Source organism: Panthera uncia (genome assembly GCF_023721935.1).
Source record: "Panthera uncia isolate 11264 chromosome B2 unlocalized genomic scaffold, Puncia_PCG_1.0 HiC_scaffold_24, whole genome shotgun sequence".
In the NCBI taxonomy this organism is placed as follows: Eukaryota; Metazoa; Chordata; class Mammalia; order Carnivora; family Felidae; genus Panthera; species Panthera uncia.
The window spans coordinates 7,113,601-7,140,907 of record NW_026057580.1 but is presented as its reverse complement, the minus strand read 5'-3'; the positions used below and the strand labels follow the sequence as shown (position 1 = coordinate 7,140,907).

General features: G+C 51.7%; 1 protein-coding gene and 1 long non-coding RNA gene across 7 annotated transcripts in view; one reads left to right on the top strand and one right to left on the bottom strand.

The window, feature by feature from the left end:
- The window catches only part of PPARD (peroxisome proliferator activated receptor delta), an 83,907-nt gene extending 56,999 nt beyond the window's left edge, over positions 1–26,908 (top strand). For 4 of the 6 annotated variants that reach the window (XM_049653395.1, XM_049653394.1, XM_049653397.1 and 1 more), the window contains 6 exons: positions 9,102–9,332; positions 18,957–19,111; positions 20,262–20,400; positions 21,806–22,008; positions 22,186–22,636; positions 23,670–26,908. In XM_049653395.1, the coding sequence (XP_049509352.1) occupies positions 9,203–9,332; positions 18,957–19,111; positions 20,262–20,400; positions 21,806–22,008; positions 22,186–22,636; positions 23,670–23,917 (1,326 nt within the window). In that variant the 5' untranslated portion in view covers positions 9,102–9,202 and the 3' untranslated portion in view covers positions 23,918–26,908. Of the gene's footprint in view, positions 1–6,360; positions 9,333–18,956; positions 19,112–20,261; positions 20,401–21,805; positions 22,009–22,185; positions 22,637–23,669 lie in introns of those variants that run through there. The other 2 variants (XM_049653399.1, XM_049653398.1) reach the window with 2 other exon arrangements.
- LOC125938330 (uncharacterized) lies at positions 9,435–20,314 on the bottom strand. Its single transcript, XR_007462670.1, has 4 exons — positions 20,244–20,314; positions 18,658–18,758; positions 16,700–16,760; positions 9,435–9,520 (listed from the first exon to the last, which is right to left on the bottom strand). It is a non-coding gene; the product is annotated as an uncharacterized LOC125938330 (long non-coding RNA).
- Positions 26,909–27,307: the final 399 nt, after the last annotated feature.

Here is a 27,307-nt window from a genome sequence, read left to right as displayed (position 1 = left end):
AGAGAGAATTCCAAGCAGGCTCTGTGCTGTCAGTGGGTTGATCCCACGACCTGTGAGACAGTGACCTGAGCCAAGATCAGCTTAGAGCCACCCAGGTGCTCCATATACTCAGCACTGTTAAGTATTTGCTGTGTGGTTAATTAATACTTATGACGTCTGTTCAAGTTAAGTGGTAGTTTCCCAAATTCAGGGCTAAGAAACTCTGAAGAGTTAGTTTCTTCCCCCAAGTCACAGAAAGGGTGGGCAGAGCCAAGGTTAGAGCCCAGGCCTGACACAGAAGCCCCTGGAATTAACTTCTATAGAGTATTGCATCTCAGGGGCAGTGACACATGAAAATGGATAGAGCGGCAAAAGCTACAAGTGAAAACACTGTGCCTGAGCTTAATGTTTGTACTCTGTGTGTTCATTCAACAAGTGTGTGTTGTGCACCCACTAAATGCCAGGCGTGGTGTCAGGTGCTGGAGACCTACCTCACTCGGCAAGATAGAGGGCATTGTCTGGGAAACTGATCATAACATGGTGAGGCCACACCAGTTGCCTGACATTGCAGTTTGCTGCAGTAATCGCAGATCCGGAGAGCCAGGCTCAGGTTTGCCTTAGGAAGGAACAGAATGGGACCACTCAGGGAGAGCTTCCTTCCTTGAAGGAAGAATGGGCCTTAACTAGTAGAGGGGACAGCATTCCAAGCTGAGGCCTGTACGTCCCTCCACTTTCAGAGAGTGATGCTGGGACAGGGGCAGGTGAGATGGGACTGGAGAAGGAGCCAGGGACCAGAGCCTATGGCTGTCTTTAGCACACAGAAGTCATTTTCTGGCAGGGAGTATTCAGAAGGGCTTTGACCCAGGGTACTGTTGACAGAAAAACAGTAGGGGATTGGCAGCTAGACAAAGAATTCAGCAGTGATGGCTCCAGACTGAGGCTAAAAGCAGCTTCTAGATCCAGCAGGGCAGGGACATACCAGCTTCTGGTCCAGTCTCACCCGGCATCACATGCAAGGCACACAGTGCACTGATGAACACCAAACCAACCTGCCTGGGCTCCAATCCTGCTATTCCAATTACTGTGTGACCTTGAGTCAGTTACCTTCCCTGTCTGGGTGCGATTTCCTCATCAGTTAAATGGAAATAATAACAGCATCTGAGTCTTAGGGTCGTTGTGAGGGTTAAATGTGTCTGTACCCACGGAACCTGGTATGTAGTAAGCCCTCGGAGAATGGAAGCGGTACTGTTGTGATGGAGGCGGTGGGCTGGAAGCTTAAGGCTGGGACCCAGCGTGGGCTCTGATGCAGAGAGAGGCCTGTCAGGTTTGAGGGATGAGTGGGGCTCCGGCACTCTGCCTGACCCCAGTCGGAGCATGCGGCCTGCCGGGGGGCGTCAGGGATGCTCCATCTCCTGAGGACGGCTAGGGATGGATCGGGGCACCAGGTGGTGGTTGCTCAGACCCCAGACCAGGCCTCCCTAGGGTCATTTGGGTTAAGCTCCTAACTACCTCTGCCCGTGGGATGGGCAGATGGGAAATGGATGAAGTGTGTGCCTCCCCCCACCTCTGCTGCCAGAAGGCCTGACTTTCTTCTTGGGGCAAGAGAGTGGGTGCTGGGATGGGAGCACTGGTTTGCTTGCGCGACAGGCTCGTGTGTGCACGTATACACACAACACACACGTGCGTGCGTGCCAGAAGCAGAGTAGTCCAGGCATTTGTTGTGTGAGAAATTCTTTTGCTGGGGACTCCATTTTTTGTCCAAGGGCAGCAGAGCAGCGCCTCCTCGTGCCGGCTGCGGGAACTTTGCCCTGTTTGACTCCAGCACCAACCTCCCAAATAGGGGGAGGCTGTGACACAGTCAAAGGGTTTCTGACTCTGGCACAGCCCTGGGGGGTGGCAATAGCTAAAACCTGGGCTTCTCAGCCACTTAAAAGTCAGACCTAGTGCCAGGGCATGCTACTTTCAGTGCTAGGGCTGAAGAAAGGAAGGGAAATAAGGTCCATTGCAGGGGTAGTGGTAGTGGGGTGGCAGCCACCTGTGAAAACCCAGCCTGTGGGCCTGGGCCCGGGGTGGCGGGGGGCGGGGAGGGCCCAGGGAGATCAAAGTAGCTCCTGACTGGGCAGGCTGAGAACAGTGGTAGGGGTGGGGGCGGCCTTGGCCGCTGGGAGGTGGGCAGACCTCAGCTGTAAATGGAACAGTCAGGGCTGTGTGAAAATGGATGGTTTCTGGCAAAATGCAGGGATGGGCTGCAGCACAGTGGTTACATCTAAATATGAAACAGCCCAAGGGACGTGTGTGGGTTTTCGAACAGCCGGACTGCTGCTCTCCTCCCCCTTCAGCTGGTCACAGCCAGAAGAGACCATTCCAGTCTGGGGAGGACCGTCTGCCTAGAATCCGAGGATCCTGGCCCCAAATGCAGAACTCTGGCGAGAGTCCAGAACCACATCTGTTTCAAGAGGTGATCACTTGCACCCTCCCCCCCCCCCCCCCAACTGATAACAGTTCCTCTGGTCACCGGAAATAACCTTCCAGCAGTTGAGATATGGAGCAGAAGCTGAGGCTCAGGGTGTCAGAGGTACATAAGGTGGCCCACTGCCCACAGCTCCTCAGAAGCCTGGCACCTTTTCCAGGAGACACCCTGTCAGGCTCCACAGGACTGAGCTTTTGTCGCTTCCCTCATCTCCCTAGGGGAGCTCACAAGGCTCGCCCGTGGGAGCTCGTGAGGATTGGCAGAGCCTGTTTTTCACACGCCAGATGTGACGTGTAGTGGGAGCTCAGTCAGCACCCACCCCTCCTTCCAGGACTCAGTCCTGACCATGAACTCCGTCCCGTCTCCCCAGAGTCACTCAGAGGATCAGAGGGTGTGAGGGAATGAGTGAGAAAATATTTTGTCAAGTATCTGTCTGAGGCAGGGTTGTGGTTTTCCCTCCTCTGTTTCCAGCTGCCAAGGGGGACCCCAAATCTTCATGTCCCTGTCTCCCCAGCTCTCACCACCACGGTCCGGGGTGCATTTCCACTGACATCCACGCTACACGGATCCAAAAAGTTGGTTCTAATCAGCCTCACGCCTCTTACCCTGTGGTCATTGCCACCGCTGTGCTTGTAGCTCTGAGAAACCACATTGTCTGACCCTTCTGTCACCATGCTGCCCATACTCTCGTTGTGGCTCCTCAAGCCTCCTTGTAGTCCCTTCTGCCATTGGCCTGGTTGAGGGTTTCTCACGCCTCACCTGCCCCAGCCTCCTCCACCTCCAGACTTTTCAGTCCTGTGGAGAATGAAGATTCCGTGTGCCCGGCCCCTGCTGTTCAGATAGTAACTAATTAGAGCGTTTACTACATGCCACACTAGTCACAAACTGCTCCTGGTAATCACCAGGGTCCTTTTCCCGGTGTTGTCGCCATCCGGCTTCCACAACCCTGTTCTCCTCCTTGGCTAAGTGTCCTGTATCTTGCTGTTTTAGTTAGGATTGTGTTCAGCTGCATGCGGCTGAAGTCTGGCAAACAGAGCCTTGTAAAACAGGCATTTCGTTGTTTCACCTCCCCAAGCTGTCTGGAGACAGGCCTTCTGGGGCTAGGTCAGTCCCTGCACAAGGCCCCTTCATACTTTCTGCCCCACCCTCCTAACCTGTCTTCTCCTGCTCAGAAGGGAGCAGTTACACCTCCAGGCACAGTATTCCTGTTGCGGGCAGGAAGGAGAGAAGGTAAACCTTTGTCACTTTTTATCAGGAGAAAAACAGTATTTTCAGAAGGCCCTCCCAACAGATTTCTGTTTACATATCGTTGGTCAGAATTGTGTCACATGAACTGGATAGCTGCAGAAGAGCTCAGGAAATTGAGTGTTTAGCTAAGCGCGTGGCTGATCCAAAGAGATTGGGACTCAGGAAGATGGGGAGTGGAATTAGGTAGACAACTAGAAGCGATCGCCCCAGGCCACCAGTGGTAATCAGAGCCACAGGGCTGGCCATGGGAACTGCCTTACTCTGGGTCTGGTGATTGCCAAGTTTGATGATCAGGGATTGATCCTTGAGGAAGTGATTTATTCTAACCAAACTCAGGTTCCTGCCGGAGGGGACACCTTTAGGGAGTGACAGCAGGAAGTAGTAGAGACGGGACCAGAGGTGAACACGTGTGTAGGTAAAGGGGTTCTGCGTGGTATCAGGGGCATGCAGGCACCCAGTGGCCAGGTCTGCCCAGTTTTCAAGAGAAGCCAGAAAGCCAGAACGTTTTTTAGCTGTTTTTTGAAAAAACTGTAGGGTTATGGAAATACCACAGCGATCACACAGAGTTCCCATATGTCCTTCATCCAGCTTCCCCTAATGTGCACAATCTTACGTAAACTCCGGACACGTACCCAAACTAAGAAACGAACGCTGGTTCAGTGCCACAAACCAAGTGGATTTTATCGGATCCTACCAGTTTTTCTTCTACTGTCTTCTTTCGGTTCCAGGGTCCATCTTACATCGTATTTAGTTTCTATGTCACCATAGTCTCCCATCTGTGAGACTTTCTCAGTCAGAAAGGTAGAGTTTTACATGGCTTCTAAGTTTTCCTACTCCACGATAATAATTTGGAAATCATACATGCTATTGTATGTATGTATGTATGTGTGTATGTATTGTATGTCTTAGTGGTCATCTTAGAAATTTTTCCATTTATATTTGCCCGAACTGTTAAAGCTCATCAGCACTTCCAGCTGCCTCCCTCTCATCTTCCACGTTGTCATTTGTATGTTTTACCTTTTTTATTTTATTCCAGTTTAAATTGTTTTTGGAACAGGCAACACGCCTGTAGTTCAGAGTTTAAAAGGTACGAAAGGTACCGTGAAATACCCCTCTCCCTTTAGTGGTCCAGAGGCAACCAGTGTTCCCAGTTCTGTGTAGCCTTCCTGGCTTACACACACATGAGCAAACATAGCTTCAGTAGATCTTTCTTGCATGAGGTTGTAGCTCTTCACTTCATTCTGCAAGTTGCTGTCTTCTCTTACTAATATATCGTAGAGATACTTCCATTTCAGTCCATAAACATCACGACTCTTATATGTGGCTGTGCAGAATTCCTGTTTCCGTATCATAATTTATTTGCAAAGGCCCCTGTTAATAGACATTCAGCTTGTTCCCCACCTCTTACTAGTCAAATAATACTGTCACGAATAACCAATACTTTGGGTCATTTTGCTGCAGTAGAAACAGCTGTAGAATACAACGTAGAAGTGGCATTTCTGGGTCAAAGGGAATGTGCACCTGTAATTTAGATAAATGTAGGCAAATTACCCTCTTCAGAGGTTGTGCCCACTTACCTCTCTACCAGGGATGTGTGAGATTGGTTCCCCACATGTTTAGCAGCGTGTTAGCTTTTGTTTGTTTTAAGTTTATTTATTTGTTTTTGAGAGAGAGCGAGCAAGCATGTGTGCAAGTTGGGGAGGGGCAGAGGGAGAGAGAGAATCCCAAGCAGGCTCCACACTGTCAGCACAGAGCCCAACAAGGGGGCTCAATCCCACGAACCATGAGATCATGACCTGAGCCAAATCAAGAGTTGGACACTTAACCAACTGAGCCACCCAGGTGCCCTAACATTTTGTTTTAATTTGATTGTAAAAAGTATATTTCAGTATTGTTTTAATTTGAGTTTCTTTTTTTTATGAGTGATATTCAGCAGCCTTTCAAATGGGTACCTTTTCTGTATACATTTTCATATCCCGGGCCTATTTATCTATTAGATTGGTGTCCTTTTACTTATTCATAGGAAATATTTTAGAGAAATTAGTCCTTTGATGAGAGTTGCAAATATTTTTCCCAGTTTATTATATTTTGTTTCTTATGACTTTTTTTCTACCATGTAGAAAGTTTATATTTTCATGTAATCAAATTTACTAATCTTTTATCCATAATCTTTTAACACATAAAGTTTTTACAGCTTTAGTGTCATGCTTAGCTCTTCCCCACCTCAAGAGTATTTTTATAGTTCAAATATGTAAAAATTTTTTTCAAAGTGGGCTCTGCCCAGTGTGAGGCTCGAATCCACAACCCTGAGATCAACAGTTATATGTCTCATTGATTGTACCAGCCACGTGCCCAATAGTTCATGTATGTTTGTGTTTGTTTGTTTAAAGTTTATTATTTATTTATTTATTTATTTTTTTTTTTTAAAGAAAGTGCTTTATTTTTTTTTTTTTAACATTTATTTATTTTTGAGACAGAGAGAGACAGAGCATGAACAGGGGAGGGGCAGAGAGAGAGGGAGACACAGAAGCTGAAACAGGCTCCAGGCTCTGAGCTGTCAGCACAGAGCCCGACGCGGGGCTCGAACTCACGGACCGCGAGATCGTGACCTGAGTCGAAGTCGGCCGCTTAACAGACTGAGCCACCCAGGCGCCCCATAAAGTTTATTTATTTTGAGAGAGACCGAGAGTATGAGTGGGGGAAGGGCAGAGAAAGAGAGAGAATCCCAAGCAGCTCATGCTGTCAGCACAGAGCCCAATGCGGGGCTCGACCTCATGAGACCGTGAGATCATGACCTGGGTCGAATCGGACGCTTAACTGACTGAGCCACCCACATGCCCCCATATAATTTTGTTTTAACTTAAAATTTTTACTTCTTTGGACCTTGTCTTGGTGTAAGGTTGGAGGCAGAGATCCATCTTAGTTTTTCCAGATGACTATTCAGTTGTCCCAGTACCATTTCTTGGAGAATCCATTTTTTTCCTTTGGTTTGAAGTACTATCTTTATAATATGCTAAAGTTCCGTATGTGTTTGCATCTATTTATGGACTCTTTGTATTCTCTCTCACTGATTGTCTGTTCATGTGCCAGTGCGACGGTGTTTTAATTATTGTGGCTTTACTGTAATTCTTTTTATTCCTCTCCCGTGAATTCCCTGTCATGTTTGCCAAAGTGCCTCCACCCAGCCTCTTTGCTTCCTGCAAGTCCCGTCTTTTACTCTCCATAGACAACTTTCTCTTCTACTTTATTAACTAAAAGAGTGAGGCCATTCCATATGAGCTTTAACCACCCCCTCCCCAATTGCTATGATACTTCTTTGTGTTTTGCTCACCCTGTGCCCTTGAATTATTCCCCTCGCATCAGTTATTCTGCCACAGCTACCTCCCTGAATCTTCAGACTGTCTTTCTCTGCAGACCTCTTTATCCACAGACCGAGTCTCCCCTAGTCTAAAATACTTCCTGGCTTCAGCACTTTCTCAAGGCAGTATCCTCTTGTACATTTATTTCCTTGACATATTTACCAAAAAAAGCTCGTCTCCATTCACTGTCCTACCTTCTTCACTACCACTTATTCTTCAGAGCCCAGGGTTCCGTCCTAACCACTTGACTTAAAACTTGTCTCACAAAGTCACCAACGACCTGGTAGTCACCGAATCCAGGGGTCATGTGTCAGTTTATCACCCTTAACCTCTGCAGCATTTGAGATGGTTGAGCCCTCCGCTGTGAAACAGCCCTTCCCATGACTCTGAGTTGTCCGGCTGTCCCCAGTCTCTCTTGCCCCTGACCTTCCTTGACATGTTGCTATCTCCTTTGGTGAACTGAATCCCTTCCTGTGACTGTCAAATCAACAAGGACACTCCCTGTATCTTCAGATTCCCAACCCCCCAGCTCTTAGACTCTAGGGCTGGATTTCCAAACTGCCTTTTGTTGACAAACTAAGAGGTTATTGTCAGTCTGAACAAAAAATGAAAGCCTGATGGAAAGGAATGATGAGAGGGAAGATTTACTGTCAGTTGGAAGTTGCTTTGCTGTGGAACATTGATTCCCAAGCTTGGCTGTACATTAAAATCAGCAGAAAAATTAGAAATAAAGATCCCAATGCCCAGGCTGCTCCCCAGACCATCAGATGAGAAGCTCTGGGGACAGGCCCAGACATCCACATTTTAAAAACTCCCCAGTGGTTCCAGCGTACAGCCAAGTCTGCAAGTGTAGAGCAGCGTGGGTGAGGGAAGAGTCTCAGCTCACCCTTGCCTTCTGGCTTTGAGAAGTGGGTGGATGGGCACACGGGTCACTCAAGTGGGGATTACCAGAGGAAGGGTGGGTTTGGGGGAAGATGATGGGTTCTGTTTGGATAGGTTGAGTTTGAGCTGCCCATGGCACATGCAGGAGAAGTCCCACAGATGCTTGAATTTCTGTAAAGCAGACCTTTCCTCTCTCTATCCTCCCACAGCCTGCACGTGCCTAGATACAGCCCACCTTCCCAGCCCTCCCTCCACATCCTCTCTCCTGCAGCACCCACTGCCTGGTCACCAGGACTCCTTACGGTTCCCCCACTGTGCTGCCTCCGAGTCTTTTCTCGTGCTGTACCTCCAAGACAAGTTTCATGCCATCTCTGGTCAAAATCTACCCCACTCTCAAGGCCTCTGCCTACTGTCCCCTGCCAGGATGACCCTCACCAGCAACACCTCAGGATCTTACCACCGCTGACTGTGGCATTTGTGGGCAATATTTTATTTGGAGATTGGAACTGCCTCCTCCTGGGTGATAAGGATGTGGGGGTCACCACCCAGTAACCCATCTTGGAAAGTCCTGGACAGAATGCATCTCCCCTTGCCTGATGGCTATGCTATTGAGGGTCTAGTTGCAGATCTGCTGCCAGTTGTGAGCCTAACCCAGCAGGGACTCATGTCCTCTTCCCCCCACACCCAAACACAGGAAGGATAGGATCCGCTCCCTTCAAGAATTGTGGCTTAGGAGAGCCTGAGTGCTGGGGGGCGGGGGCGGGGGGTGGGGGAGTAGGGACAGGATGGTGGTTAGGAGGTGCAGTGCTTATCAGGAGCTTGAAAAAATCCCCTGAAGTCGTTCTGATCTGGCTCAAAGAGCAGGATGGGGCCGAGGAGGCTGGGAAAAGTGATGTGGTGGCTTGTCGCCCTGTCTGGTTCATGGAGACTGCTCTGAACCCCACAAACCTGTCTCAGGAACCAAATGGATACAGGGCAGAAGGAGAAGTGCCTCGTGGTGCAAGGAGTGGAGACCACAGGATAGCACTGCAGGAGGAGGCGTTCCTGCCACGCAGGAGCAGGAGCAGGGGAGCCCCCTCCATACCGGCTCCTCAGGTGTTAGCCCTCACGCATGCCCTGCTCCATCACCTTCTCATCCTCTTCCTGTCTGCCCCTTGGCCCAGGCTGATGGGAACTTCCCTGTAGAGGTCCATCTGCGTCCAGACCCAGATGATGCCAGAGCTATGACCGGGCCTGCAGGCGTGGCGCCGAGGGGAAATCAGCCATGGAGCAGCCACCAGGGGAAGCCCCTGAGGTCCGGCAAGAGGAGGAGAAAAAGGAAGTGGCAGAGGCAGAAGGAGGCCCAGAACTCAACGGAGGACCAGAGCGCTCGCTTCCTTCCAGCAGCTATACAGGTGAGGGCGCGGCAGGGGACATGGGGCGGAGGCAGCACGGCAGGCAGAACAGGAAATGCCCTCTGCAAACAACGTCATGGGGTGCAGAGTAGCAGAGTGGTTCAGGACTGGAGCCAGACAGCCTCCGTTCACACCCCTGTTCTGTTGCTCATCAGCTGCAAGACCTCAGGCAGTTGCACTTCTTCTTTCTGTAAAACAGACGGGGCTTGTGGGGGATGTGGACAGGGAGTTTTGTGGGAATTAAATGAGCTGGCATTTGTCATGCGTGTCATCAGTATTATTCCCACTGCTACTGCCCAAGGGATCCGGAGCCAATCTACATTAACAACACACTGGAAAGGTCGACTATACCTGTGACTGTAATGATCAGTCAGAACACCCAACTCCATTGATCTGGTGCCAATTATACAAGTCATCGAGCTGCACTATAATTAGGCATCAATGCTAAGTGGTTAGTATGAATGACTGTAATTAAGATTATTTTTGTGCAGCCAGACAGTTTTTAGCTTCTCTTATCTCGCTTGTTGGTTCCCCTTTTGTTTATCCACTGATAGTAGCAGGGTAGACATTCTTCTCTGGGACCCTGTACCTTTCTGTCCCTGTCACCGTCATGATGTTACATCCACCTTCAGGGGCACTCAGAATCCACTTCTTGGCCCCTGGTTTTCCCTGCTGCTGATGCTGCCTCTTCCCTGCTCCCAGCGCCCTCCCCACCACTCCTCTCCTTCTCCCTCCACATAAGTGCCAACACGTTCAGTTGATTCTTGCTCCCTTCCCTCAGAGGGAACTCGGTGTCATGAGAGGATGTACTTCCAGGAGGGGACATCCTGATTTTGCTACTGGTTTCCGCTGAAGGAGATCCTGACCACAGATGGTGGTGATTCAGGGTGGAGGAGTAGGCCCACCCCACAAGGATGGACTCTGGAGCCCATCTCTGCGTGGAGAGGAGGTAGATGGTGTCAGAGTTGGGGCAGGGGCTGTTGAGGTAGAACAGGTTCCTGCCTAGCCTGTAGCTAAGAAAGGCCCAAATCCTTGAGCCACACTATTTTGAACCTGCAAAACGAGTCCCTGGATTTTGCAGCGCTTCTTCCTCTTCCGGGCACGTGGCGGGGGTAAGGGAAAGGCCATTATCCCATCCCTCTGAGCCCACCCACATACCCAGGAGTGACCAAAGTGGGTTTGGTGTGATTTCAGGCCTTAGGAGAAAGTATCCCCCAAACCCCACGGTAACCTATTCCCTGTGTGTTGGCTGGTGACTGGGATGAAGTTGGAGACCGAGCCTTTCTCAGAAAAGGAATAGCTAACCAGAGGTGATCGGTCACTTAGTGCTAATAGCATGTACTGTTCTGAAATTGAGACGGGCAAGGAAGGTTAGGAAGCAGAAGGAAGACACCAGGGGCTAAGAATGAGCAAACTACGTCACTGAGGAAGAGTGAAAAGGGAAGAAAAGGCCATGGGATTTGTGGCCTCACCACCCAGCCTGGCCCACCCTATCCCCACATCTGGGGCCAGGCACACAGAAGTAATGACCTGTCCTGGAGTTTCCTACACAGCCTTGTGGGACCATATCCTCACATGATACTGCTGTTCACGTACAGATCAGAGTACAGTGCCTGCATGCCCAGGCAGGGCGAGTGGGCAAGATGATGGCATCTCAGGGAGCTTTATCCATGGGATTAGGGCACGCAGGGAGATGTCTGGGGGGAAATTTGCCCAACCGCCCTTGCGGTGCTATGTATGATGTGGTATTTAATATATTCCATTTATCAATAAATCGATGAAGGAGAGATAGGAAGACTTCCTTGCTCAGGATTTGAAACAGGAGGGGGTTGTTTAACATAATCATAATGTGTTAAAGCCATAGTATAAAAAATGTTCCCACAAATTCTATAAGGCAAACAACCGAAAACTAGAAACAGGCAGTTCATGGTAGGACAAATACAGCTGGCCAGAAAACAAAATGTTTTTCAGTCTACTCACTAATCAAAGAAGATGTCTTCAAGATAAAATGTCATTTAGCCTGTCAGATTAGCAAAGAGAACCGTTTTGGCCAGAGGGGGAAGACATGGCCCTCCAGCTAAGAGGGTGGAGGGCAGTTTGGCTATGCAGGCCAACACTTTTTACATTCCTTTGGCCCTGCAGTTCCCCTCCTAGGAATGTATCCCATGTAAATACCCGCACAGAACACGCAGAGATTTCCACACTTATTTACTGCAGCACTGCTCATAGAAGCAAAAAATTGGCAAGCTCCCATCGTAGGGAATTGGTTATATAAACTGTGGTAGAGCCATACTGTGGAATGCGGTGTAGTCATTAACAAGGATAGGGTAGGTCTGAATACACTGACGGGAAAAACAGCTCCTGACAAATTGGGGATCCCATTGCTCAAAAATCTTTTAAGTATCGGGGCACCTGGGTGGCTCAGTCGGTCAAGCGTCTAACTCTTGATTTCAACTCAGATCATGATCTCACGGCTCGTGGGTTTGACCCCTACAAGTTTAAATAAACTTAAAAAAAAAAAATCTTTAAGTATCATGGAAGGCACTAGAAGAGTATGCACACAAAGGACTATGCCATTAACTCAAAGGAGTAGGATCTTTGGTACATGCCATTATGTATTATTCTCAAATCTACAGTACTCTCCTAATTTAAGAAGCAAACGCATTGCTTTTCTTTAACAGGTTAAAGTAATTTGGGGGCACCTGGATGGTTCAGTCGGTTGAATGTCTGACTCTTGATTTCGGCTCAGGTCATGGTCCCAGGGTTGTGGGATCAAGTCCCAATCTGGGTTCTGAGCTGACAGTGCAGAACCTGCTTGAGATTCTCTCTGTCTGTCTGTCTGTCTGTCTCTCTCTCTCTCTCTCTCTCTTTACCCCTTCCTGTTCATGCATTCTGTCTCTGTCAAAATAAATAAACATTAAAAACAAAAAGTTAAAGTAGTTTTGTTTCCCAAAAAAGGCCAGCAGGTGAAAGGCCCTGGAAGAAAGAGCCTCACCTTGGGGAGCCAGAGCAGGGATCTCAAGTCTGTGTGATTATGAGCTGTGGCTTTTGCTGGTGACTTCACTTCACCAATCTCAGTCTTCACTTCTCCAATCTCAGTCTTTACTTTTACATTTTATTTTTATTTATTTTGAGGGAGAGAGAGAGAGCAAGCGGGGGAGGGGGAGAGAGAGAGAGAGAGGGAGATAGAATTCCAAGCAGGCTCCACACTGTCAGTGCAGAGCCCAATGTGGGGCTTGAACTCATGAACTGTGAGATCATGACCTGAGCTGAAATCAAGACCTGGACGATTAACCGACCGAGCCACCCACGCGCCCCTCAGTCTCTACCTTTAAAGTGTGCCCACCTCAAGGGCTGGCTGGGTAAGGTTCTCTGCCATGAGTCTATGACTTTGGCCTCTGGAGTCCCCTCAGGAATTCAAGAGGATGGGACACAGCCTCAAGCCCTGAAACAGAAGGAAGATCACACAGTTTGCTTCTCTTCTGACCCTTCAGAGGTTCTGCACTGATTCTGCGTCTATACCGAGCTCAACACCTGAGAAGGCAGGCAGGACGGGCCTGCAATGAAGAAACTCCTATGCCCAGTGTCCCCCTGCTGGTTCATGGCAAGGGTTGCTGTCCCCTCCTGCTTTAGTGATGGGCATCCCAGACACACCCTAGAAAGAAGTCAGGGGTCTTCATGTGGGGATGGAGCTGAGAAAGATCAGGCGTCCTTCCTCCTGGCCTGGGCACCTCCTCTCTCAGCAAGTATGTGGTGGGTGTCCAGGCAGGGGCTGGCTGTGCAGTTGAGGACAAGGCTGTGCGGCAGCCCTGAGAAGCCCACTGTGAAGTGAACAGGACAACAGAAGTAAGGAGGCTGCTTAGTACCCCAGCTCCAGAGTCCCACAGAATTGGCCCTGACACTTCAGAAGCTATTTACCTATGGGGCTCTGCCAGCAAAGGTAACCGTGTTGGCCCCTCCTGGCCACTCTCATGGGTGTGACAACAGCATACCTGCAGTGATGGAAACTAGATATGCGCGAGAACCTTCATCCATACGTAAATGATGTGAATAAGGTCAGTAGTGTCTATTTGCTGAACTTGTAATCCAAGATGGTACAACTGATTGTTCGTTCACTCTCTGGGAGTTGGGTTTAGTGTTTACTCTGAGTCCAAACATTTGAATAATGGCACGGTGTCATCCTCAGCAGTGACATGTCTCATCATTTATCATAATCATGAATTACTGATTTAATAGTAATGAACATATACATGCTTATGGGAAGTCATAGAGTACAGTAAGAGCTCAGCCCAAGGGATTGGATGGTTTTAGGTTCCAGTTCTTACTCTGCTGCTGTATTAGTCAGGGTTCTCTAGAGAAACAGAACCAATAGGATGTGTGCATACATAGAAAGAGAGGGAGTGTGTGTGTGTGGTTTTTTGGTGTGTTTTTTTGTTTTTTGGTTTTTTTTTTTAGACAGGGGGAGACAGAGCATGAACAGGGGAGGGTCAGAGAGAGGGAGACACAGAATCTGAAACAGGCTCCAGGCTCTGAGCTGTCGGCACAGAGCCCGACGCGGGGCTCGAACTCACGGACCGCGAGATCATGACCTGAGCCGAAGTCGGCCGCTTAACCGACTGAGCCACCCAGGCGCTCCTGTGTGTGTGTTTAAGGAACTGGCTCACACCATTGTGAAGGCTGGCAAGTTGAAAATCTGCAGGACAGGCCACCAGACAAGAGACCCAGGGAAGTTAATGCCGTAACTCGGGTTTGAAGGCAGTCCCGAGGCAGAATTTCTTCTTTCTTAGGGAGGCCTCAGTCTTTTTTCATAAGGCCTTCAACTAATTGGCTGAGGCCTACTTACATTATGGAAAGTCATGATTTAAATGTTAATCACATCTAAGGGCGCCTGGGTGGCTCAGTCATTTGACTCGGTTTCAGCTCAGGTCATCATCTCAGTTTCATTAGTTTGAGCCCCACTTTGGGTTCTGCGCTGGCAGCTCGGAGCCTGCTTGGGAATCTCAATCTCTCTCTCTCTCTCTCTCTCTCTCTCTCTCTCTGCCCCTCCCCTACTTGTTCTCTCTCTCAAAATAAATAAATAAACTTAAAAAAATTAAATTAAAAAAAAACTTTAATCACATCTAAAAAATACTTTCACAGCAACATCTAGACTGGTGTTTGATCAAAAACTGGGTACCATGGGTATCATGGCCTGGCCAAGAGGACATGTAAAATTAACGATCTGGTTAATGCCACTGTCAGCATGTTACTTAACCTTCTGAACCTCACTTTCCTCACCTATAAAAGGATAAGTAGACCTGCCTGAAGGGTTATTTAAGGTTCACATGGGATTAATGGTACAACGTATCCAGCAGAGCGCCTGGTACACAGTAGGCGTGCCCAAAAAAAGAGCTGTTATTCATATAAATACACAGTCTTTACAGGGCAGTCAGGTTTAGGTTCAAGTCCTGGTCCCACCGTGTATTAGGTGACCTTGGGCAGATCCCTTAACCTCATCTTAAATGGGGTCAGTTCTGTCTTCCAAGGTGATATGAAATGATACTAACAAGCTCTTAGTGGGGGGCTGATAAATGCTGGTTCTTTCCCCCTCCCCTCCTGCGGTAGAGGGGGAGGTAGACCCTCAGGAGATGTTTGGGAGGTCAGGCAGGGTGCGGCTGGAGTGGAAGTTCAGAGGCGGGGGCTCAGGGCCCAGATGATGGCCATCAGGTGAGCAAGTACGTTTGCTGAGAACAGAGGAGGAGCGGGAGGAGGGCTGTGCTGTGCCGGCTTGGGAGAGTGGCCCGCTGTGCAGGCAGGCAGCCCTCGGAATGGCATGCCCTAATGGCTCCACCCAGCATTCCTGAGGGACACCAAGGCTGGGACTCCTGATATGGGAGGGCCTCTTGGAACCCTATGGCTCATGGTGAGGCTGTGGGGCCTTCGGAACCTGGTCCCTAGAACGCGGAGCATTCTGCCGTCATTACTTTTAGGTAGGGTGGTGATTCAAGGATAAACCCTTAAGCCAGGTGGTCAACCAGGAAGAAACCAAATTCTTTATCTTTTATCTTTAGAAAACCCACTCCCGAATCACCACCACTCCAGTAGCACATGCACACTGCCACAAAACCTCCCCCTGGAGAATGCATACGCTTTTGCCCACCCTAGCCCCTCATCTCCTCTGCCTCTTTCTGCCTCTTGGGTCAGTTTTTTTGTTCTCTTATTCCCCTCAAATGGGCAGTGGGTGCCTGTGTCTCACTAGCCTGCTACCACCAAGCCTCGCTGACTGCTTTCAAGTTCTGCAGCCTGTGCCTGTTCACCACCTGGGGGCAGGACATCCATCTCCCAGTGCCCTGACACCGCCCTGGGCCTATTTCTCCACAGTCCCCATTTGCAGCACTTCCCTTGGGATGCACACCCAGGGTCTCTCCTCAGGACGCAGAGCTCAGGTGGTTTTGGTGGCTAGTAGGGCTTGAGCAGCTTGGCGTCTCCCAGGTGATCCTGATGCCCCTGGGCCAAGGGCCGGTGGCAGGCCAGGGGAAGTGAGACGCTTGGTCTTGGCCTGGGGCCTCTCCGGGTCTCATAAGCAGAGACGCTCCCCTCCCCCACAACCTTGGATTTCTGTGAAGCTGTGGGTGAAGGGGTACAATCAGCCAGAAAGAGGAAGGTCCCTGCCTGTGTGGGGTACACAGCTTGGAGAGGGCAGAATTGCAGCTTGCTGACGGGCATCCTCCTAACTTAACACTGATAGTTCCGTGCCTCTTCCAAGTTCTAGGCCTTCTGTCTGTGGTAGTTCCATTACTTTTCACCATGACTCTCAGATAGATGTGCCTGTCATCTATCTCTCTTTTACCGAGGAGGAAACTGAGGCCCAGAAGGCAGAGCTGGGTTTTGAGCCCAAGACACCAATTTGATCTCAGACCACATGGCTCCTGAGTCACATTCTTAACTCTCAAGCCTGCTGTTCCTGAGCATCTGGAAGCTATTTGGAGGTCTTCCAAAGCTCTCATTTTTTTTTAATTATTATTTTTTTAAGTTTATTTATTTATTTTGAGAGGAAGGGAGGGAGGGAGAGAGAAGGAACAGGGGAGGGGCAGCAAGAGGGAGGAACAGAGGATCTAAAGTGGGCTCTGTGCTGACAGCAGAGAGCTCGATGCAGGGCTTGAACTCATGAACTGTAAGATCATGACCTGAGCTGAAGTCAGACTCTTAACCAACTGAGCCACCCAGGCACCCCCAAAGCTCTCACCTTTGAGCCCAGAGGGAAGCAATCTCCCTGACAGTCTCATGTCTGAGTGGTGGCTCCTTCACAGTCCTGTGTCATCTGCCTGCCCCTCGGCCAGTGATGCCACTCGCCATGTTGTGTTCCAGTTTTCTTACCTCATTCTTACCTGAGCTAGTCCAGGGCAGGGTCCGATCCCACCCTGCACACAGCTGGTGCTCATCACATGTCTATTGAATGAAAAGAGAGGGTGGCATTGCAGTACAAATGACCAGACACCTGCCCAGCCTCCAGGGTCACGAGGGAAAACAAGGAAGGCACCACCCAAGAGGTTGGTTACTGTGGACAAGACTCGGTGGTGGAGGTGGGCTTTGAGACCCAAAGACAACGTGATTAGAGATGTCCCAAGTCTAGCAGAGGAGGCAGACGTGTCAGCCACAAAAACAACACTGCTTACAAGAAGTGACACAAAGTGAGCACGCATACAGACCACACAGATCAGAGGAGGAAGTGCCGGAAACCCTTCTGCCTGGCATCTGCTCAGGTCTCGTTTTCTCCCAACAATTCGCCCTGTGAGTTCTCCTGCCCTATTAAAATGCCTCTAGGAGTGGTGGATATTGCCCAGCTCCTCTAGCCAGTTGGTGCTGAGCTCAGGATGCCCAGGGACCTTAAGGACCGCTTATTCCAGAGTCACTGAGTGCCGGCTCCCCATCCGGCAGCACCCTGGTGGCAGAGCTCCTGTGCCGTGGCCCTTACGTTCTGGTGGAGGGCGCCCAACACTGAGTAAACACACGTAGTCTGTCATGTGGTGACAAAAGGCTAGGAAGAAAACCAAAGCGGCTTTGCCCTCCACGGCTGGAGGCTCCCCTACAGCCCTGTGCCCAGGAGAGGAAGGGAGCCCACTCGCCCCCATCTGTGGGCTGAGGTGGGTGCTTCCACCCCGTGGAATGACAGAAGGTTAGGAGCTAAGTCTCTGGGACAGGACAGGCCATTTTAGGAACCAGGGACTTGTGTCACCCCTGCCCTTGTGTCACCAGCCCAGGATGGCAGCAGACCGCTCGGTCCTCCCTGCTGGGGTCTGGTCTGGTGCTTGTGTGCCCCTCCCTGTGGCCGAGATGGGGTCTAGCTGAAGGCTCTTCTGTCACTCCTAGGACCCGAGGGAGAGCTGAGGAAGGTGTGGGAAGAGTGGAGTGCACTTTGGTCTGGGAGGGTGGGTTACTCCATGGGAGGGAAGTCAAGATATGTTGTGGAGTTGGCCTAAATCTGTATTACGTAGAGGTAGGAACAGCAGCCTGGGAAATGTTAAATCTGGGCTCATCTCCATGGTCTGAGTCTCCCTAAGGTACCATCCTGCTCTGAGCCACTGCTTCTCCGGTCTGGGGATTTGGCCTGTGCCGCCGATGAGGTTGCTTGGTCATCAGGAAAGAGAGCAGAGAATAGAGCAGATTGGCAGGCCAGCATGGCAGGCCAGATGGCACGTGGGGCCATGCAGCTGGCCCTGGGCTGGGAGACTGGGGCTCGGGGCACGTCCCTTTTCCCCGGGAAGGGTTCGTTTCTGAGTGCCCAAGGGAGAGATTCAGAAGGGATTCCCGGAAATTCTTACTAAGTCATCTGGCAGCACATACACCCTGAAGTCATTGCCACGGCCGAGTGCTTTCCGCGCTTACACTCACAACGCCTGGTTTGAACATCTTGTACATTTAATAGAAAAAAACTTGGGGAAGTTCAGTATGCTTCCCAGTCAACATGACTGATACCTGCATTCTTTGTACTTGAGCAAGAAGTTTTGTGAGAATGAATCTGAACTTCTTGAGTGATCCTTTACAGCATCTCTGGAGTCCACGCAGGAATCACATTTCCCAGCAGAGGGGGGTGAAGGGCAGCTCTGCAGAGGTCTGCACTAATTCAGTGTCCACAAAACACATTTCACACAACCCCACATGGTCCACACAGTGGAGCCTCTTAAGCTGAGAGAGCTACTTCCCAAGGATGGTCTAAAAAAATTCTGTCTGCTTCCTCCCTCTTGCTCCTTTCTTCCCAAAACAGTCGCTTCTCCCAACACACACTCACACGCACACACCCTCTCTCTCCTCCCCAGCGGTGAGCTCAGCCCAGGAATGCTCTGACCCTGGAGAGTAGAGCTGCCATTTCCCAAATGCCTGCTGTATGTCAGACCTGGGGAAATGCTTTGGAAACGTTTTGCCATCCTCCTAGAGAATCCCCACATTCTAGATGAAGAAAGCAATCCTCAGAGAGGTCGACTCCTTGAGGTACATAGCCCTCAAGTGTCTGAGCTGAGGGCTGTGTGATTCAGAAACATGGGCTCTTCCCACCGCCTGCTCTGCCCCCGCAGGCTCTGTCCACATCCCCTGGCCCCAGTCCTGGCAGCGTGTGAAGCCACCCCTATGTTGTGTGTGTGTCTGCAGACCTCTCCCAGAGCTCCTCACCACCCTCGCTGCTGGACCAGTTGCAGATGGGCTGTGACGGGGCCTCGTGTGGCAGCCTCAGCATGGAGTGCCGTGTGTGCGGGGACAAGGCATCAGGCTTCCACTACGGTGTTCACGCATGCGAGGGGTGCAAGGTAGGGGCCATGGCGAGTGGGGGCTGGCAGTCGGGGCTGTGATTACATGGTGACTTGAGCTGCCAGAGAGGCCGGGCCCTGACAGTGCCTCCAGTGGAATTCCCACCTGGGAGGCAGCCAGGCCCTTGGGCCCATTCCAGGCCTCCACTCTGGGTCCTGCTGGTCCCTCGTCAGGCCTGCCCTGCTGGGCGCCACCCCAGCAGCTCACATGGGCTGTCTGGCTGCTGGCACCCCTGGGGACGCAGCTGTAGAAGACCAGCAGGACAGAATGAGGGTCTTGGGCTGAACCATCTCCTTGACATCAGAGCTTCCAGCATGTCGAGGCCTGAAAGGGGCTCTTTGACATTTCTTTTTCCAGTCGTGCTTTTGGGATTGTCCTCCCAACTGCACACCCATCAAAATGTCACATATATGTTTTTAAGTTTATTTATTTATTTTGAGAGAGAGAACGAGAGCAAGTGAGCACCAGCAGGGGAGTGGCAGAGAGAGAGAGAGGAAGAGAGAGAATCCCAAGCAGGCTCGGCACTGTCAGCACAGAGCCTGACTCGGGGCTCGAACTCACAAACCATGAGATCATAACCTGAGCCGAAATTAAGAGTCAGACGCTCCACTGACTGAGCCACCCAGGCGCCCCTCACATATCATTTTATTAAACCACTGCCTGGAAAGTACACAGAACCAGATACATTTCTGAATGAATCAAGTTATCCAGGATACAATTTTATGTTACCAAACTAACAAAGAAGCACGTAAAATAAATAAGGGGCGTCCCGAAGTTTGCTTGGGATTCTCTCTCTCTCTCTCTCTCTCTCTCTTTCTCTCTCTCTCTCTGCCTTACTCTCTGCCCCTCCCCTGCTCTCCTTCTCTGTGTGTGTGTGTGTGTCTCTCTCCCTCTCTCAAAAATAAACATTTTAAAAAAAATTTAATAAATAATTAAGATATATAAATATATATTTCAAAAGTTTTCGAGTTATTTATTTTCCTTCTCCCTCTCCCCTCCAAAAAAATTTCCCTGCATTACTTCCAGAGCTCAGGGATTTTTACATCCTTACACGTAACTGGGGCCCCTGACGTAACCCATTGGGCAGAGCGGGATTCCCAACTTTCTCCCTTTCTCATGGCTTTTCCTCACCTCCTCACTGTCCCTCAGGGCTTCTTCCGTCGGACGATCCGCATGAAGCTGGAATATGAGAAGTGTGAGCGGATCTGCAAGATCCAGAAGAAGAACCGCAACAAGTGCCAGTACTGTCGCTTCCAGAAATGTGTGGCCCTGGGCATGTCGCATAATGGTGAGAGCCGACCTGGGCAAGGCACAGGGGATGCTGGCTCCCTCCACACAGCCTGGAACCAGGCTCCCGGGAGCCCAGAAAGGGAGTGCCCTCGGAGCAGTGCCTGGCACGCAGCAGGCACTGCATACATGTCACAGTACCAGCCGGCCTAAGACCTGCCTTCCCCAGGCTGCTCAACGCCCACATGGGTCCCGGGTCCCGGGTCCCGGGCAGTCACCACCTCTCAGTACCTGAGGCTTAGCCTCTGTGGCCCAGAAGGGAACTGGGAATGGACCCCAGCTCCAGTAGTGTTGGAAACATCACTCCTAGAACCTCAAGCCTGTCTCAGATGGCCTGACAGAGGGTGAAAAGCCACTGCCAAAGCCTGGGATCACCTCAGCCCTTCTTGGTTATCGAAGGCGGGCAGGAGCCACCAAGTGACCATATGTGTCAGCTGCCAGAAGCCAGGCAGGAATTTCCTGGAGGCCGGCCACTCCTGGGAGTCAGAGCCTGCCCTGCACGCCAGGCCTCCCTCAGTCTTGTCTTCAGACCCCATACAGTAGGATTTTGCGGCCCACCTGCCCCCTCTTTGCCTATCTGGGTCACCCACCCCCAGGGGACAAGGGGGAGCCTTCTTGTTTAAAGGTCTTCACCCACAGCTACCCTCTCTTACATTTTAGATGGTGGCAGGACCCAAGCCCTCCATCTGAAACATTTCCTAGGTGCTGGGGCCTGGCACGTCTGGGGTTTGATCCCTCCCCTCAGTCTGTAAACGCCTGGGCTCCATTCCTTGGGTGGGCTGAGGGGATTTCTTAGGAGATCCCAGGGCCAACTCCATTCTTCTCACCTTTTCTTTTAGAGAAGCCAGATTTGTATCCTGTTCCATCACTAATGACTAGTTTTTGAGTGCTTACCGTGTGAACATTCTTATTTAATTGTTTTGAAGCTGCCTTCTTAGCACAGCGGGCAGCGCGTCAGTCTCACGACTGTTTTGACAATCCAGTGAGGTTGAAGTATTGGCCCATTTTTCTTATGAATAAAGGTGAAATAGCCTGCCTTAAGTCACATGGCTAGTAAGCTGCCAAGCTGGAACTCGAGTACAGGCCTTTGACACCGGAGACCATCTTCCTACCTGTCACACTGCACTGCCTTCCAGCCACAGAGGCTCAGTCAACTCCATGAGTTAGGGCCCTTGTGTGCCAGGCACTGTGAACAAGACAGAATCCCTGTCCCCCCGGAGCTTACATTCCGGAGGAGTTCCCCAACATGTCCAACGTTGTGGCTCTAGAGCTTCTGAGGGTCCTGAGGTCAAAAAGTATGTTTCCATTTTGACCCACGTAGCTGTAGTGGGACAAGGAGGTCAGAGGTGCTAGCCCCTGCCTGGGCTCCTCGATGACCTCTCCCTCACCCCCACCCCACAATACAGCCATTCGCTTTGGCCGGATGCCAGAGGCCGAGAAGAGGAAGCTGGTGGCAGGGCTGACAGCAAGCGAGGGGAATCAGCACAACCCGCAGGTGGCCGACCTGAAGGCCTTCTCCAAGCACATCTACAACGCCTACCTGAAAAACTTCAACATGACCAAAAAGAAGGCCCGCGGCATCCTCACCGGCAAGGCCAGTCACACGGCGGTGAGTGTCACTGCTCGGCCTGGCGGTCCCAGGCTCTGGGCCCTGCTGCCACCTGCCTGACTTCTGGGAGAACCGGGCCTCCTCCCTCCCCTAACTTCATGGTACAGGCAGGGGGTCTGGGGAGCATATGGGCGGGGGTCCCCCAAGGCCTGGCCTCTAACGGGGCCTGGTTTTCAGCCCTTTGTGATCCACGACATCGAGACATTGTGGCAAGCAGAGAAGGGCCTGGTGTGGAAGCAGCTGGTGAACGGCCTGCCACCCTACAAGGAGATCAGCGTGCATGTCTTCTACCGCTGCCAGTGCACCACAGTAGAGACTGTGCGTGAGCTCACCGAGTTCGCCAAGAGCATACCCAGCTTCAGCAACCTCTTCCTCAACGACCAGGTGACACTTCTCAAGTATGGTGTGCATGAGGCCATCTTTGCCATGCTGGCCTCCATTGTCAACAAGGACGGGTTGCTGGTGGCCAACGGCACTGGTTTTGTCACCCGTGAGTTCCTGCGAAGCCTCCGAAAGCCCTTCAGTGACATCATCGAGCCCAAGTTTGAGTTTGCTGTCAAGTTCAATGCCCTGGAACTTGATGACAGTGACCTGGCTCTCTTCATTGCGGCCATCATTCTTTGTGGAGGTAAGTGAGGGTGGGGCAGGTAGGCCTGCCCCACACACCCAGCCCTTCTGGGGGTTGGGCCCTCACTGCAGGGCGCCAAGCCTAAGCTGGAGCAGCATGGGGAAGTGTCCATGTGATGATGGCAGTGGAACACACGAGGCACTAACTGTACGTGGAGGACCGGCTCTGTCTTATAGATGGAGAGGAGACGGAAAAAAGACTGAAAAGGAATGTGCCAATATGTTAATGGGAATTATTTCCCTTTTTTTTTTTTTGAAGTTTATGTATTTACTTTGAGAGAGAGAAAGAGAACGAGCGGGTCGGGGCAGAGAGAGAGAGAGAGAGAGAGAGAGAGAGAGAACCCCAAGCAGGCTCAGTGCTGTCAGTGTGGAGCCCGATGCGAGGCTCGAACTCACGAACCGTGAGATCATGACCTGAGCCAAAATCAAGAGTTGGACGCTTAACCGACTGGGCCGCCCAGGTGCCCCTTCATGGGGATTATTTCTGATGGTAGAGAAATTTTCCATCCTTGGCCTGCGTTTTTCAGATTCCAATACAATAGATACAGTACTCATGCTAACAGTGCCACAGAACTTACTTCATGCCAGGTACTGTTCTGTTTCCTAGAGTATAACTCATTTGATCCTCACAACAACCCTGTGCAGAAGGTGCTTCTGTTACCCCATTTTACGGGTGAGGAAACTGAAGTCAGAGAGGCTGAGTGGCCTGCCCATAGCCTCATCGCTAGTCTGTGGTAGCGATGGGAGTTGAATCCAGGCAACGAGTCTCTTAACGCTGATGGGATACTGCCTTTTTCAGAAGAAAAAACAAAAAAGCAAAGGAGATGGGCCAGGACCCGGGGTGGAGACACTAGAATACTCAGTGGGGCAGTCACCGACAGGCCAGGGCTTGGGTCCATCACAGCAATAGGTCTGCTGTCCCCCGGGCCGAGTCACCCACACAGGGTAGGGTAGAGGTAAGGGAGCTCCTCTGACCCCGTTATGTCCCCATGCGTGCCTGCCCCCTCCCACACCTCTGCCCTGTGTCCCCACAGACCGGCCAGGCCTCATAAACGTTCCCCAGGTGGAGGCCATCCAGGACACCATCCTGCGTGCCCTCGAGTTCCACCTGCAGGCCAACCACCCCTACGCCCAGTACCTCTTCCCCAAGCTGCTGCAGAAGATGGCCGACCTGCGGCAGCTGGTCACCGAGCACGCCCAGATGATGCAGCGCATCAAGAAGACTGAGACGGAGACCTCACTGCACCCGCTGCTCCAGGAGATCTACAAGGACATGTACTGAGGGTGTGCGCCTGGGGCCTCCAGGGGCAGGTGGACAGAGCAGGGATGGGCACCACCCACGGGACGTTTCCGGAGAGCAGCCCTGAGCGCCGGCGCCGCTTGGCTCCACACTGCACCCGGAGCCGCACCGGGAGCCGTGGAATCCCGTCCTGCGCTCAGACACGCGGTCTCTCGCCCCTGCTCTGCTCCCTGCGCTCCCTTCTTCCTCGTGCTCGGTCTCAGTCCCTCTTTCTTCTCTAATTTCCTTGCGCTCCCTCTCTTCCTTTCTCTCTGTAGGTTTGCCTCTTCCTCCCTCCCTCCCTCCCTCCCCTTCTCTCTCCCCATCCCTGTGTCTGTCCCTCCTTTTGTGAGACAGTTTGTGTTACTTCACCAGCAGCATGGAACGGGTCCTCTGCCTTTGTCCACCCCGTCCCCTGTCCCCTAAGGAGCAGGAGGAATGGGCCTGCCCTCTGTACCAACAGTCACCTGCAAGGGTAGGGGCCTCACTTCTCCTGTCTTCACAGCAAAGGATTTGGGCCATCCAAAGAAACACTAAGTTCTCTGGGCCAGGCTTCCTGGGGAAGCCACGCAGGGCCTGGGCTGACTGCAGCAACAGCCCGAGTCACCGAGTCACTCCCCCAGACTATCACCGCCCTCCCCTACCCAGCCAATCCCTCTCTAGCAGCACGTCCCAGCCCCACTGATACCAATGCCCTCTCTGTTCTTCTTTTCACCAGTCTTCCAGGTCAGTGTCACTGATGGTCCCCTGCGCTGGCCGCTGGGGGACACCCCCAGCTTGGAAGGAGGTGGACGTCCCTCCAGGTGGGACCCCCACTGAAGAGGAGCAAGCCTCGAGGGAGGCAGAGGTTGGCAGGGAAGGCAGCAGGCGGTGTACTTAATTCTGACCCCAGGCCTTGGTGTCATCGGCACCCACCCCCCCTACTCCCACTCTGCAGCAGCCACTGACCATGACTCCTGTTTCTCCACTCAGTGCCAGGACCCGGCCTCAGATGCATCCAGGAGCCCAGCTGAAGCCCACACCCCCACACACACACTCCCTGGAGCTGCCACTCCACACACACAAGCACTGACTCACTTTACCTGGTTCCACACCCTTCACCCTTCCCTCCCTTCCCTGAGACAGATGGGCTAGAGAGGCCTACAGGCGGATGGGCAGAGCTGGGCCAGATCCCTTGGTGGCCAGGGGTCAGCTGAGCCAGCCCAGCACCTGCTCACGTGTGACTGCTCAGTGTGACGTCCATTCGTCCCAACAGTTCTGCCGCCCTCCCCTTCCCGTGTTTGGCCCGGCTGGTCACTGACCCTGTGCCGCTTCTGGTGACCAGAGATCTTGCCGGGCCCAGTCCCGCTCCTCCCACGTGAAGCACTAAGCCTGGGAAGAGGGGCTGAAGCCCAGCTTGGATGCTGTGTCTGAGCAGGAAAGCTGAGAGCCCACCCAGGCTGCTTCTCCAGGAAAGAGACTGGCCTGGAAGGGCGAGGGACTTGGTGAGGGTCTATGAGAAAGGTTGGGGAAGGCCTGAGGCCAGAGCCCAGGCTTCCTGGGTCCCGTCCATCTGCCCCTGCCTTCCATGCCCTGGGCTCATTCTCTACTGACAAGATACTTCCCTCTCCCACCCCCACCCTCGGCTGACCAAGGATTGGGGTTGGGGTGCTCCCTTTGAGCCAGCGCTGTAAAGGGAGAGACGCTGTGCCTGACCCCCAGCCCCACCCCCCACCCAGGTCTGGTGCTGAGGATATAGCTCTTCTCAGTGTCTGAACAATCTCCAAAATCGAAATGTATATTTTTGCTAGGAGCCCCAGCTTCCTGTGTTTTTAATATAAATAGTGTACACAGACTGACAGAACTTTAAATAAATGGGAATTAAATATTTAAGAGTTGATTTAGGCTGACTCAGTTATTTACATGTTTTTCCCAGGCGGCTGACCAGACCCCTCCCCCTCCTCCATGTCCAGCGCACGAAGTGGGAAACTTGGCTGGGCAAGTGAGACTTTGGGGTGCAGGCCAGGAGAGTTGATTCTGGCTTGTGAGAGCTGCCCACCTTTCCCCATCCCCCGCTTTGCCCACCATCCGTCAGTGAGCGAGCGGGGGCGGAGGAGCGAGAAGATGCCATCCCCGTCCTGCAAGGAACATCCGGGGTACCGGCGGGGGGTGGGGGGCGGGAGGCGGCAGAAAGGACACACACACCCCCTTGGTGTCACGGTACAAACCAGGGTGGTGTGAGGAGGGCCTGGGAGGGTCTCAGAAGGGCCTTGAGTGGTGTGTGGAACTGCAAAGCCAAAAACCTGTCGTTCGCTGTCCAGTTTTGGCCACCCACACAAGAGACCAGGACTTTCCTCAGCCGACACCCCAGTTTTCTCCTCTGCTTGCAGAGGTGCCATCTTCACAGAGGCCCCAGGAGCGCCCAGCCCTCAGCAGCCAGTGGGCTGGGCCGCGGTGAGGCCAGCTCGGGGTACGTTTCAGTGCTTATCTAGCCAGGAAAGCAGACACCCCTAAGAATTTCAAAACGGGGAATTTACTACAGGAAGTTGTTACAAAAGCATTGGAAGGACTGAAAGATCAAAAGGGGGAAAGCGGAGGTCATCCAGACATCAGTAACCAGTAACGGGCCGACACTCTCACCCCCGGGGCCGTGTGGGAAATGGTATCATCTGGTGGCCAGCATCTCTCGAACCTCCACCGACCTCCACCGACGCTGCAGAAACCAGGAGCCCAGAGCCAGCGATTAACTAGCACAAAGTGCAGACACCCGCTGGAGGGGAGCGGCCCCAGGAGGCTCAAGCTTATGGTGACGGTCAAGTGTGACACTTGCCTCCTGGTTTTCTCTGTTACTGGCCAGAGTGATCTGAACTGTCAAGTCCCATGAGGTTCATCTCAGCCAGGAGAGTGACAGTCCCAGGGGAACAGGAGGAAGTGAGGAGCAGGACAAGGAATGCTTGGAACAGGGGCATCTCTGAAATTGATAGCCTTGCTTGCTGATCTGCTTGGTTTCTTTTTCTCACTTCCCTCTCCTTTCCCACACACTAGGCGGTAGAAAAATAGTTGAAGACTAGCTCAGCTGTTAAAGGCCAGTCCTCTTCCCAGTGCTAAAGAGGTAAGGACAGAGGATACCAAATAACTAAATAACACTCAGTTCAGGGAGGAGAAGGTAAGTCTCAGTACCAGTTTTTTTTATTTTTGTAAGATTTTATTTTTAATGTAATCTTGACACCCAGTGTGGGTCTCAAACTTATAACACCAAGATCAAGAATCCCATGTTCTACCAACTGAGCCAACCAGGCACCCCACCAGCTTTCTATTGTTACCTGGCTTCTGGTGCTGTAAAGAGATAGCATCTCTTCGCTCTGGCACCTTATTATTGCTATCACTAAGTGATATTCTTTATTAAGCACCTAT